At 42.9% G+C, this 13,664-nt stretch overlaps 1 protein-coding gene and 1 long non-coding RNA gene across 22 annotated transcripts in view; one reads left to right on the top strand and one right to left on the bottom strand.

Annotated features, from left to right (window-relative positions):
• The window catches only part of BRIP1 (BRCA1 interacting DNA helicase 1), a 225,737-nt gene that overhangs the window by 162,567 nt on the left and 49,506 nt on the right, over positions 1 to 13,664 (bottom strand). For all 21 annotated transcript variants that reach the window (XR_014520059.1, XR_014520060.1, XR_014520061.1 and 18 more), the window contains exons 11-14: positions 13,013 to 13,167; positions 12,741 to 12,906; positions 11,981 to 12,121; positions 10,479 to 10,640 (exon numbers count right to left, since the gene is read on the bottom strand). Coding sequence is in view for 12 of the 21 variants with exons in the window: in XM_083479765.1 (XP_083335891.1) it covers positions 10,479 to 10,640; positions 11,981 to 12,121; positions 12,741 to 12,906; positions 13,013 to 13,167 (624 nt within the window). In the remaining 9 variants the exon portion in view is untranslated. The remainder of the gene's footprint in view (positions 1 to 10,478; positions 10,641 to 11,980; positions 12,122 to 12,740; positions 12,907 to 13,012; positions 13,168 to 13,664) is intronic.
• Positions 6,450 to 13,664, top strand: part of LOC310695546 — a 205,723-nt gene continuing 198,508 nt past the window's right edge. The window contains exon 1 of the long non-coding RNA XR_014520148.1: positions 6,450 to 6,494. This is a non-coding gene — a long non-coding RNA (uncharacterized lncRNA). The remainder of the gene's footprint in view (positions 6,495 to 13,664) is intronic.

The raw sequence follows: 13,664 nt of genomic DNA on the forward strand, positions 1-13,664 counted from the left end.
AAATGTTTATGCAGAAACCAAGCCATAGGAAAGTTAACTTTTTCATCTGACAGAAAGCCGTACTGCTGGAAAACTCACAATCAGCCCCAAAATGCAGCTTTGGAAATGTTCTCTCTCCAAAGAAAAACTGGCAGTGCAAGTCAAGTGAGAGACCCCCATTTTCAAAACTGAAAGACCTCTTGTGCCAAATGACTGGGCCCAGACAACCTAAGAGAGCCTCCTTCAATCCTGTGCTCCATCAAGCACAAATACTTTAAACATGACATGTATGCACCAAATCTGATATCTTGGAGTTGTCTTCAGCTGGAGAATCTTCAAGGTAGAAACCAATGTCTCTCTTCAAAAAGCGGTCAACAGTAAAGGGTTTCTCATGAGGGCATGTGAGGCACCACCCTACCAACCCCAGTCTGTCCTCAGCCAGCCCCTACCTGCCTCCCTTCTTACTGGCAAACCACTCCAAGGTGTGGAATTCGATATCAGCTTCCTCTTCCTTAAGTCTCACAGACTGTCCTTGCAGAATTCAGCAAGAAGATGGGAACAAAACTAGAATTACAGTGGTGCCTCGCAAGATGAAAAGAATCCGTTCTGTGATTCTCTTCGTCTAGCGGTTTTTTCGTCTTGCGAAGCAAGCCCATTGAAGGATTAGTGGATTAGCGCTATTAGCGGCTTTTAGAGGCTTTTAGCGGCTTATCTCCTGATCGGATCAACTGATAAGCGGCTTAGCGCTATTAGCAGCTTTTAGCGACTTATCTGCTGATCAGATCAGCTGATAAGCGGCTTAGCGGCTTAGAAAAGGGGGGGAGGGGGGAAAAACCAGCAGGAACTCGCAAGACATTGTTGTCTTGCGAAGCAAGCCCATAGGAGATTCGTTTTGCGAAGCACCTCCAAAACGGAAAACTCTTTCGTCTAGCGGGTTTTCCGTCTTGCGAGGCATCCGTCTTGCGGGGCACCACTGTAGTTTGCTCTGCTTGTCATTGACTCTGGCTCCACCTCCTGTTGGGCTCCCTGCCTTATACCCTACCATTTCCAATAAGCAACAGCCATCACTGGTTGCCAAGGGCAGGATAGTTGTTTTGTATGGTGATATCCACTCCATGAACCCTTATGATGGGACAAGCTACAAGCCCAAGAAATAAAAGAAGCATTTTTGTCCTTCTGTCCATTTCTGCCCAAGCTAACCTCTCCACATCTAGATGATAATGTCCCTTGCTCAGATTGCAAGAAAGAACATGCACTGTGCTCAGCTTTAAGAGGCAAAGGAGTGAAACAAAACCAACGGCCGAAATGTAAATTTAGGCAAGACTCAGGAGAAAGCAGCTTCTATCAAGGCTCAAAACACCTTCCTAAAGCTGATGCCCAGCACAGCCAGGGAAGAAAAGAAGTCGAATGCTGGATCCAATCAGGCAGTGTGCCAATGCCTGAAAAGGAGTGAGCCATGCCAAACAATAAAGTGAGTACAGTGGTGCCTCGCAAGACGAAATTAATTCGTTCCACGCGTTTTGTCATCTTGCGATTTTTTTCGTCTTGCAAAGCACGGTGTCGGGAAAGTTTTGGAAAAGCTTCAAAAATCACCAAAGTCTTTAAAAACCTCAAAAAAGGCTACCACACCGCGTTCTATGAGTTGCTCCTCGAAGTCAAGTCGCAACTGTATTAACGGCGTTAAGAAAAAGGAAACAAACTTGCAAGACGTTTCCGTCTTGCGAAGCAAGCCCATAGGGAAAATCGTCTTGCGAAGCAGCTCAAAAAACAAAAAACCCTTTCGTCTAGCGAGTTTTTTGTCTTGTGAGGCATTCGTCTTGCGAGGTACCACTGTAGTTTGTTAGCAAAATGCCCCCCAATGTTATTTCAGACCTTTGTTAGCAAGCAGCCCATTATGGCAGAATGTGAGGCGCTGTTAACAACAAATGCCCCACACACCAAGTCTCTGTGTGTCTTACTTGTCCTCTGAAATGGGTCCCTCCCACCCAAATACTCTACCTATGTGATTTCAAGTGCCCATCCCAGCTTGGCTGCCTGCTTCATTAAACGCCCCCCACTCCCGCTAATGTCAGAGGGTCCCAAGGGCCCGAAGCAGCCTCTCCCACAGACTCAGAACTTGCCCTCACTCTGCAGAATTGCTGTCATCTCACACTGCCTTCTAGCTTAGCTGAAGAAGGTCACTAGGAGCCCTAGACATGAGGCCATCCCAGTGAGGTTCTGGAACATTTTCATTAGGTGTGGAAGAATTTTGATGTGAACACTTGTGGCTCTCACCAAATGTGCGCACGTATGTACTTTGGACATTTATCCTGGCATGTGGAGGGGGGACGGGAAAAACCTGCACAGGCCCAAGAAATCATTCCCCCCCCCCAATTCTTTATCTTTCTGGCCCATCTTCTGTTACATCATTTACAAAAGCCATATTTGGCTTAGTGAGATCAGAACATTGACAGTTTAAGAGTATTAACGCTCTTCAGTGATGCATGGTTTTTGTATTTGAAGTGAAATTAAAGTATATTGTGCACTCTCTCCCTCCCCCTTTATGCCTTGTTAAAAACGTAATTCCAGAGTGTATCTGTGAGATGTACCTTATTAGCTTTTCAGAAAAGAAAGAACTGATTCCAAAACAAAACAATTAAAGCAGCCTGCCCTAGAGAGCAGGTATAATCAAGTCTCTCTCTTTGCTAAATGTTTTATTCACATGTTTTAAATCAACACTCTCAACCGCTCACCACCTTTCTTTGATCCTCGCCACCCCACAAGTCATTTCATAATTATTATTTTTCTCATTTTCAAATATTCCCCCTTTCCTAAAATGTAGTTTTGGATTCCACCACCATGGGGAAAATATCAACACTTAACTTGAGGAACTGAAAACATTCAAAAGTTACTAAGAAACTACTGAGGACCCAACTAGGAGGAAACCACAATTCATATATTCCATCTCTGCAAAGGGAGGCGTGGAAAACTCCCAAGGCTGAAAAAGCAGCCTCAAAAATACATTCATCATTATGATTTCCACTGGTGGGACTTTTTAACCTACACAAACTACTTCTGTGCTTCTGCAGGTTGTGCCTACTAGGGATATAAAAGGAGAGAAACAGCAAGACTGGTGAGGATGGTGGCATAGACTGGTGGTGAAATATGCTCAGATAACGCTGTCCCGAAGCATTTTCTGCCCTTGCACCAACAGCTGGTGTCTGCCAGGCCTGGAACAGAGCTATGAGAGGTCATCTCTCTCAGAGTCTGCTCCTAGAACAAAGAGGACAGGCCCAGGGCACTGGCACCATCACACAACTCTCTCTGAGTTATATCCTATTTAGAGTAGACCCACAGGGGTGATAGCCAATAAAGATTTACTCAAAGGAGACCCACTGAAATTAAAGGGCCTAATTTAGTGATGCCTATTAAATTCAGTGGGTCCATGCTAACATTGGATACAACCCGTGCTATTTTTCTGGAAAAAGAGGTGCCGGAACTTACCATGAACACCTCCCTTGTTTTCTTATAATGGCAATGGCACCCACTTGAGAGGTGCCATAACTGAGTTCTAGCTCAAAAAAAGCTACAATACAACCCAACAAAATTCAGTGGACCTAAGTTAGTCATGTCAAATAGTTTTAAAGGGTCTACTCAGGGTATGACTAAAATTGGATAAAAACTGATCCCTAATTTAAAATACCAAGGCTGTTTAAAGAACCATTCAGTGCTACAAACATTTAGTAGAATCTTCCCAGATCTGCTCCTTAGAGGGTGGGTATCTGGTATAGCACCCAATGCACTACAAGGAGCAGTTAGCCAGAAGGGGAAATTGGCACACGCACAAATGCAAACAGAGCAATCCATGTGTAGAAATGTTTCATATTTTTGGATCTTGCCCAAATCAACATCCAAGCCGGAATGACATTAATCAAGAATGGTTTAAATGCTGAGCAGCAACAAAAAAATGAATCACATCGAAATGTTTTCACCACATTGTGACCAGCCACCACGGAAAGTTCAATCATCAGCGTGATGGATCATCCCTGAAATTTATAAGCATTAGCATTTTTCTCCTTGCTGGTTAACTTTGACTTTGATATGACACATATTGAATGAATCATTCCAAGATACAGACACTAGGCAGGATGCATTTAAATGCAGACAGGTCGGCGACAGGCACCCTAATGACCCTTATCTTAATCTTGTTTAAAAGCACCTTAGATTTCTGAGTAATCTTTTCACTTTCTGATATTCCCCTTTATAGGGTGTGCTTGCAGGGGTTGCTACCGATTTTACTAGAAGTGTTTTTATTACTAACATCAGTCTCCCCTCCTGCTGTAATGCATTCAACCTTCAGAATCCCGTCTCTCGCCACAATTTTTTAAATAGTAGAAATTAAAGTTCATATCTATATACGTGCACATAAAAGCTGTTCTGAAGACTTGCAGAGCTTTTGAAGCAAGTGTTATTAAAAAGCTGCTATTGGGTTGGGGGAGAGACAGTATAATTTAAATAGGTGAAACAGTCAAGATCTGGTCACTCTTTCTGGAAAAAAAGGGAGGGAATCCATCCATATAAAAATGCAAAAGCACTATTGCACGGTTTTATGCATGTTATTTATTGCCGTAGCCATCAAAAATGGGATTTTGTATGCTCAGGACTAGACAGAGACTGCAGAGACTTGGGAGGCTCTCCTACTAAATTCTAGACATAAGTGAATGCAGTAATCAATATCAAAGCCTGGGAAGGGAAAATGACAAAGCTATCAGTTCGTAATAAATAGGTGGTTATATAAGCTAGCACTGTGTACAACCTGACAGTTGTGGATCTTTTAAAAACCCTCTTTTCTTTTAAAAAAAGATTTTAGTACATTCCTTTCTTAACTATTGTGGCTTATCATCTGCTTGCTTAGCCCTTACCCCCCATCCCGAGAGAGAGGAGCCTTGAGCTCATTTAATCTCTCTCAACCCTTCTCTTTCTCTCTCTAAAAAATTGCTATAAAAGATAATAAATCACTGTTTGATACCCTTGGGGTGCAGCAGACAGAGACTAACATCTTGCTATGCTGCACTCATGTGGTTAACATTAAGCACAAGTTTAAGCAAATCAGAATATGCAGCTATAAATACAAAACTCATACTCCTAATATTGAATAGGAAAGCCACATGTCAGGCTGTGGTACTTTCAGGAATGGGTCGAGGCTGTAAGCCAGTAGTGGGGAACCTCCAGCCGGCAGGGCTAATGAAGCACAGCAAGGAACCTCATTTGGTCCACAAAACCATTTCCCCCAAGTTGCACTTAACACACTGCATACCTGATGTCATATATGGTGGCACCACAATACTGAAACTAGAGAATATTGAGAGATCCTCTGAGATCTACCGGGTCCCATCTCTTTAGCATTCAAATACATACTGAAAACTGTTTTTCGTTTTGTTTTTCAATGTGTTTTTCTTCTGTTATTCAGTTCTTGGTTCTTAGGTCTGTGGTTTTAGATTCTGTTTTATCTATTGCTCTTTCTAATTGCTTTACTCTTATGCTGTGTATCTGAAGAAGTGTGTATCTGAAGAAGTGCACAAAAGCTTACACCCAGAACAAACTTATTTGGTCTCTAAGGTGCTACTGGACAATTTTTTTATTTTTCAATTTATTTCGACTGCATCAGACCAACATGGCTACCTACCTGAATCTACTCTTATGCTGTTTGTCTTATTGATTGATTGTCTAATGGCTGTTTTTAACTCTCCAAGCAGGTATGGTGTGAGCTTTCGGACAGAAAAGCAGAATTAAAAAGGAACTATAAATCTAGTCTAACCTAGTCCATCTGCCAACACATTTCTCTGAGGCACTTCAACACCCTGAAAGGGCCCTGATTCGCTTCCTAGTTTTCAAGAGCTTCCCAGCTTAGTTGGCCAGTGACATTTCCTGCCCACCACAGGCAAGGCCCACAGGACTGACTACTTAGTGACTTGGCTCCTAAGTTGCACAAGTGCAGGAGTAGGTGCCACAAACTGCAAAATCAATACATATTCAAAATAAATTTGTTAAGTTTTATTACATTTTTATCCCACCCTTCATCCGTTTAGCTCAAGGGGCAACCCAGCATTCCCATCCATCTTTTTTTTTTTTTAAATCTTTGCAACAACTCTGCAAGGTGCATAGGAACGTGTCATTGACTTAAGTCAGACCAATTACTCCATTTAGCTCAGTACTGACAACACTGACTGGCAACAGCTCTCCAGTTTTCAGGCAGGAGTCTCCTAGCCCTACCTGGAGATACCAGGGACTGAACAGGCATACAGTGGTACCTCAGGTTACATACGCTTCAGGTTACAGACTCCGCTAACCCAGAAATAGTGCTTCAGGTTAAGAACTTTGCTTCAGGATGAGAACAAAAATCGGGCTCTGGCGGCACAACAGCAGCAGGAGGCCCCATTAGCTAAAGTACTGCTTCAAGTTAAGAACAGTTTCAGGTTAAGTACGGAACAAATTAAGTACTTAACCCGAGGTACCACTGTATTCCCTACCACTGAGTAGCCCAGCATCGTCCAGTGAGCCATGTGGCAGAGTGGGAATTTGAATATATAACTCTCACCTATCATTCCACTTACTACTCCTTCCTGGTTCTCTCTAGATATCTATCTATACTCAATGGCACACACTCTTAGCTGTTTATTGAAACTTTCAAACACACACATTATTTTAAGGGAATGCAGCTGAATAGGTGGCACAGCAAAGCTGCTCCGAAGCTGCCTAGAAACTCTGCATCCTTTTCCAAATGGACTTAGAGCCAGAGAGCTCAATACAATTATGGCCTGGGTTCAGCAACAAATCCCAGGTGTGCAGGTGTATTGTTTTAGACCTCTCAGCAGCCTTTTGATACCAGGGTCCACAAGGAGATGCTGATGCACCTGTGGGCTCTCGCAGGAATGGTGCACTTGAGTGGCTTCCTTTCCCTCTCTTTGCTCCCTGAGGGTGGAGCCAGGTAATTGCTCCTGTGCCCAGAGGAGTTCTCTCCTATGGATTAAGGAAGGTTTCTATGTTGTCGCTTTCCTTTTGTCCTATATCTGCTCAAATGGACTCCACAAAGGGAGGAGGGGGACAACGTGAAGAAAGTGGAGATTTCAACGACAAAGAAGAAAACATTTGCCTTTTGATCTAAGCATCCTTACTTCCATGGGGAAATCTGCAGCTACTGAGGTGTTTTAAAAGGTGGAAGGCACAAGCCAACAAGAAACAGGTTGCTTATCTACAACAGGCATTGTGTGGTGCTAGTGTTGCATAGTGGTTAATGCTGGATGAAGAATTGGGAGGTAGAGGAAAATATTAGTATCCAATAAAAAAGTGCTCTGTAGCATTCTAATTATTTGCACATATACACTCCAGTCACTTTCATCTGGGAAGAAAGCATGGAGTATCCTGGAATGGGAGAGTGGAAATAGGATTGGGGGTAGGGTAGGGGATGTATGCCACAAGGCAACTCATCCCTCAACCACAATTATTTCTCTTTCTGCACCTCTCCAATAAAATTCTCTCCCCTGTACTCTGGTTAACAACTAATTGCATATTTTCCTGGTCACCTAGCCCTAATCTTCAGCAGACAAGAGCTGCAGAGCAGTTCATTCACAGCCATTTGTCTACCAGTATAGCAGCTTTTCCCAACCTGATGCCCACCATTTTTTGGAAAACAACTCCCATCAGCCCCAGCCAATGGCCAGGGATGATGGTAGCTGTAGTTCAAAACTAATGAGAAGGTACTAGAATGGAAAGCCCTGCATTAGAGTGAACGTGTTGTAAGTATGGGAATCAGCTATCAGCACCACCAGTTATATGATTCAAGCAGGAGAATACAGCATGATATAAATGATGTTATTGTTATTGGACTATTTACAATTGAAATGTTGTTGAAATTAGCCATGCAGATTTAAAGCGACTAGTGTGAATGCAAAAAAACCTGGAACAGATCCCAGGCTCAAATTCAGAGGCGTCAGATAAATGCAAGGTATTTTATGAGACGTGTTATGTTTGCATGTCTGCACACATGGCTCTGGCAAGTATTAATGTGAAAGGAGTCACATATTCAAGTGGACTCCTTTTTTCCTTAGCAGTTGGTTTTACGGTCCAATGTGGTCACCTATTGGTTATTTTCAGTAACTGCAAGACCTCCTTTGATTACTGCTGTCCCTAGAGAGCAGGCAAAATTAAGAATGTGTAGCCTCTTGACACCAAGCAAACATTGGGAACTGGTAAACATGCAGGACAAACCTTTTATCCTTTTTATCTGCATTTCCATAATTTTTTTGTTACATTTTCCCCCAGAATCCTAAATATTAGCAAAAATATTCTAGAGCATCACAAATAGAAGAAACATACGGCCACAAGTGCCAGCCAGTGCAAGAAAACATATTTTTTGCCTCCTAAACTGCTTCTTTCAGTGCTATCTCTGACATAACCTGATGTGATGAACCGAAATGAGGTCAGAGGGCTGCATCCTGGCTGCTCTGATCTGAGTGATTGATATGTGTTTTGTTGTTGCATGGTCTTGATGGAACGAGGGACTAAGAGTCCTTAAAAACACCAGTTCCTTTCAAGTTGGCATGGTGTGAGCTCCAAATGATCACAGACAGAACCACTCAAAAATTCAAAAGGAAACATGAAATAACTTCACAGAATTAATGCTCATGTGCAAAATGTTTCTGGGTTTACGTGAAGAATGTTTCAATTCTTCCAACAAGGAAAGCAGAAGCAGCTGTTGAGGAGAAACCAACGCTAACATTGCTGGCCAGATATCAGAAGCCAAATATAATTATCAGAGAATTCATTACACGTACTAGATTGTATCTAATGTTAACCATAGAGTAGACTCATTAAATTTAAAGGGCCAAAGTTAGTGAGGTTCCTCACTTTCAGTGAGTGTGCTCTGAGAGTTCCTAACATTAGATACAACTCATCATTTTTAAAAGCACCATCACGGTACTTCTATCATGAAATATCATCAGTCATCAGTTCAAGCCAGAGCTTCTCAAATCCTGTCCCTGGGAATTTCCCGACATCTTGCAAGAAATGTTTGAACATCACAAAAATTTAACAAAGGCAAAACAAAAAAGACTGGCTCAGTTATTAGCATTTCAAATCTCTTCCCAGGTTTAGGAACAAGTTGGGTTAAAAGAAAAGGGGTGGAGAATGGCCCACATCTGATCAAAAAGGGGTGTGTTTTTTAAGCTTACAACATGGAATTAAAAGAAGAAGAAACCTATGGGCTCCCCAGGACCATCGAACTATAAAGTAGAAGAATACAAACCATTGTAGCCCATTCAAAATATGAACACAAAGCACATTGAGAGAGGAATACAAATTGCTAGTAACTGCCTGTGCCTCTTATGAAGAAGCTCCCTCATGATGCTGGTTTGCCAGCTTCACTGGATCCCCATCTGTTTCCAAGCCCAATTCACTGTGTGACTTCTTAAGGTTGGAAGACCTTTGTTGCTTGAGACTAGGGTACCCAAAGGACCATCTATCCCCATATGGACCCATCCAGATCTTTTTCCCAAATGACTTTCTTCAGATCCCCCACTGGGGAAAAGATGCAGCAGGTACCTACTGAAGAAAGGGTAATTTCGGTGGTATCGTTCTAGCTAGGGAATGCCCTTCCCCAAAGAATCTTGCCTAGCACCTATTTCAACACCAGACAAAGATCTTAGGACTTTGCTAGGCCGCTTAAATTGTTCCTACTGTGGGGCTAAGGTGTGGTTTTGGTTGCTGCTTTACTATGTTTTATTGATTTATTGTACGTATTTTAAAATAATGCTTATCTTTGTTGTAAGGGATAAGGGATGGCCTACTTTATTCTTAGGGACGCGGGTGGCACTGTGGGTTAAACCACAGAGCCTAGGACTTGCCGATCAGAAGGTTGGCGGTTCGAATCCCCGTGATGGGGTGAGCTCCCGTTGCTCGGTCCCTGCTCCTGCCAACCTAGCAGTTCAAAAGCACGTCAAAGTGCAAGTAGATAAATAGGTACCGCTCCAGCGGGAAGGTAAACGACGTTTCCGTGCGCTGCTCTGGTTTGCCAGAAGCGGCTTAGTCATGCTGGCCACATGACCCGGAAGCTGTACGCCGGCTCCCTTGGCCAATAAGGCGAGATGAGCACCGCAACCCCAGGGTCGGCCACAACTGGACCTAATGGTCAAGGATCCCTTTACCTTTACTTTACTTTATACTTATGTGACAACCTCTCTCTGATGGTAAGAGTTGTCTGACAGGAGAATGGACTACCTAGGAAGGTGGTGGGCTCTCCTTCGCGGGAGGTTTTTAAACAGAGGTTGGATGGCCATCTGTCAGGGATTCTTTAGCTGTGATTCCTGCACTGATCACCCTTAGGGTCCCGTACAACTCTATGATTTTATGAAACTGGTCACCACACCCTTGATGTGTGGAAGTGTTGGCACACATATACAAATAACTGATATAACCCCCATGTAGCTTGAAAGAAGATTGAAAATGTTCGATTGGCATCTTACCTTGTAAGATGGCACAAAGCACAAAACCCCTTGGCCGATGGTCTGACAAACTGAGAGCAGAAGCTCCCCAACTTCATCCTGGAAATCAAAGGTCTCAGCGTGCTGGAACGTAGCACATAATGACCTGCCTTTAGGCCCAGCTCCAACAGTACCAACCCACACCTGTTGGGGGAAACATTTCATTGCTGACATACATATCGGTAACAAAATACATTCCATTATGAGACTGCAGGATGGAACTGCACTGTGAAAAAAACTTGTGGCCATGGATTTAAGAGACTGAGACAAAACTGATCAGGGCAAGTAGGATTATTGGAAATGTTTACTTTTAAAATCCAATGGCAAAATAAATCAAGACATTTACGATGCACAGAGCTACCTGCATGCCTGCCTGGAGCAAGCAGCAATTCCTTTCAGGCGAATAGGTTGTCAGACTCATTGCTCAGACTGCCCCTTGACATACAGGTGCTGGAAGATGGGCAGATTGGTAATTGTGTCTATGTGTTCACTGGGAATGCTGAAGAACAGATATGCTCAAATATGTATTCCAAGCATATATCCAAAAGTGCAAATTCTACAAAATGCATTGGGATTTATTACTCTCATAACTTTTTAGCAAATAAAATTTTGCTTATTTTATTCCAGTGGATGGAGTTCAACTCATGGGATTTACCTACTGGGGGACCTGTAAATTTGTGTGCTTGCATTATTTCTGCTGATTCTGCTGCAGCCCCCCCCCCCACCTCCCATGCTGTTCCTGTAGGCCCAAAAACCCACCAGGGCAGCTTTTCAGAGGGTATAGGGGAGTGCAGGGGGGTGAGGGATCAGCAAAAAAAACCCCACCTGCCTCTTTCTGCTACATGTGTACACTAGGCATCAGAGCTGACAACAAATTTGCTCAAAAAACCCCACTCTTCTGAAAACATTGATGTTGGCTGTTCTCCAACTATTCTCTGAATGCACAGCTATGTCACTGTGCACACACACACACACACACACACACACACGTGTGTGTGTGTGTGTGTGTGTGTGTGTGCATGAATATGTGTTTATCTGGCAAGAATCTATTCCAGTACTTAATATTTGGCAGTTGATACCTAACACTCTTTGTTGGATGACATGCAATCATATTACATATTTGGTGCCTGCCACAATGTGCTGTCTCCTATGTTAGTTCTACTCATTGAAATTAATGGACTTGACTAACATGTTGATACAGTACAGTCAAAATGTGAATGCCAGTGTTTTGGATATTAGTGAGCATTCAATTTTTGGCTCAACGATTCCTCACAACTGAGAACCTGATGCAGTTGTCACACTGCTTGCGCTAACCAAGCAGGCACAACATTTTGCATGGCGAGGAAAGAGCAAAGAAACTCTTGTATGGGAACCAGGCAAAATGTATACATCATATGGAATGCCCCAAGTAAACTAAACTACAGCATGGTCCCTACAGCATATTAACATAAGGGTGAACCCAAGCTCAGATGCAATGAACATACCTGGGAATTCCTAATAACATGGTTTGCTTCAAGTTGAATGGAAAACTTCACACCAAGCTCAGAAGAAAAGGAATCCATTGGAGAGAGCGTTCCTGAGGTCAACACGACTGATCTAACATTGCCACACATGTCTGAGAAGGCCTTGAGAGAAGAATTTTATTTATTACATTTATACCCTAACTTTCCCCCCAGTGAGTTCAAGACAGTGTATACGGTTTCTCTCCCTTCCCACATTTTATCCTCACAATGACCCTGTGAGGGAGGTTGAGAGACAGTGACTTGCCCAAGGTCACCCAAGGAGCTTAGTGGCTAAGTAGGGAATTGAACCTGAGTCATAGAATCCTAGAGTTGGAAGAGACCCCAAGGGCCATCGAGTCCAACCCCCTGCCAAGCAGGAAACACCATCAGAGCACTCCTGACATATGGTTGTCAAGCCTCTGCTTAAAGACCTCCAAAGTAGGAGACTCCACCACACTCCTTGGCAGCAAATTCCACTGTCGAACAGCTCTTACTGTCAGGAAGTTCTTCCTAATGTTTAGGTGGAATCTTCTTTCCAGTCCCAGAAGGTTCCAGGCTCAGTTCCCAGAATCTCCAGCTAAAAGGATCATGAGATCCTTCTCTGTTGGGAGACACAGGAGAACCACTCCCAAAAACGCATTCTTGGACCAGTTGAGCAAATAATCTGACCTGGGATAAGGTCACTGTCCTGTCACTTGTCCCTAGGTTCTCTGCCGCATGCACACACCCAAAACTGTCTTACCACAGCTGGATTCAAGCACCAGAAACTGAGTGTATGCACTGCTGTTTTTTGTCGGGATCTTCTTTTTGATCGTGCAAAGAAACCATTCTCATCTGGAGTATCAACTGGATTTTCATTAGTCCAAACGTAGGCTTGCTGCAATGCAACTCTGTAGTCATCAGCAAACCTAAACAAAAATGACATAAAACCCTGAAAAATACCTACAATTTGCATGTTTAACTTTGAAATATTAACAGCTGGGGGGAAAGGATTGCTTTCAGAGCCTCACTGACCTGTGATTCTCTTTAAAAAGATACCCCAGGACCATGAATAACCCCTTCAGCATAATCTGAGTCGAAGGGCTTATAATTGGAACCAAAACAAGCTCTTCTCCTCCATTGAACAGGTTTACTTTTTCCTCCTTTTCAAGAACAGCAGCAAAATGTTTCTGCAGAAGACCAAAAACAATAAATTAACACAGTAAGCAAGCCAAACTCCAGCTTCCTCCCAACCTGGTTACCTCCAAATGTTTTGGAATCTAACAACAGCTGGAGGGCACCAGGTTGGAAAAGGTTCACCTACATCAATAAATGGCTATAAAGCTTTGATGTTCTCCATGACAGTTCGTAACAGTCATGCTAAAGAACAGAATCTTCAGCAGGCAGAAACACAAGAAATCAAGAGTTGCTCAAACTGTTGCTCAATATCGAAGTTCCATTTTAAAAACCTTTACAGTTTTAATTAAAAAAATACCTGAAGAAGCAAACAAACACATTCCCCAAGATAAAGCAAGATGATAAACACTTCACCTGGTCTGCAGTTCTCAGGAATATTAAACGATTATTAATTTAGACTGCATGGTATCATAGTTTCCTGGATTCAGACAAAATGACCCAACTATGGTTTGCTGCTATACTGGGAACAGAGACCTTCAACACCCACACA

This window comes from Podarcis liolepis, assembly GCF_965112155.1.
Source record: "Podarcis liolepis genome assembly, chromosome: 16".
NCBI lineage: Eukaryota > Metazoa > Chordata > Lepidosauria > Squamata > Lacertidae > Podarcis > Podarcis liolepis.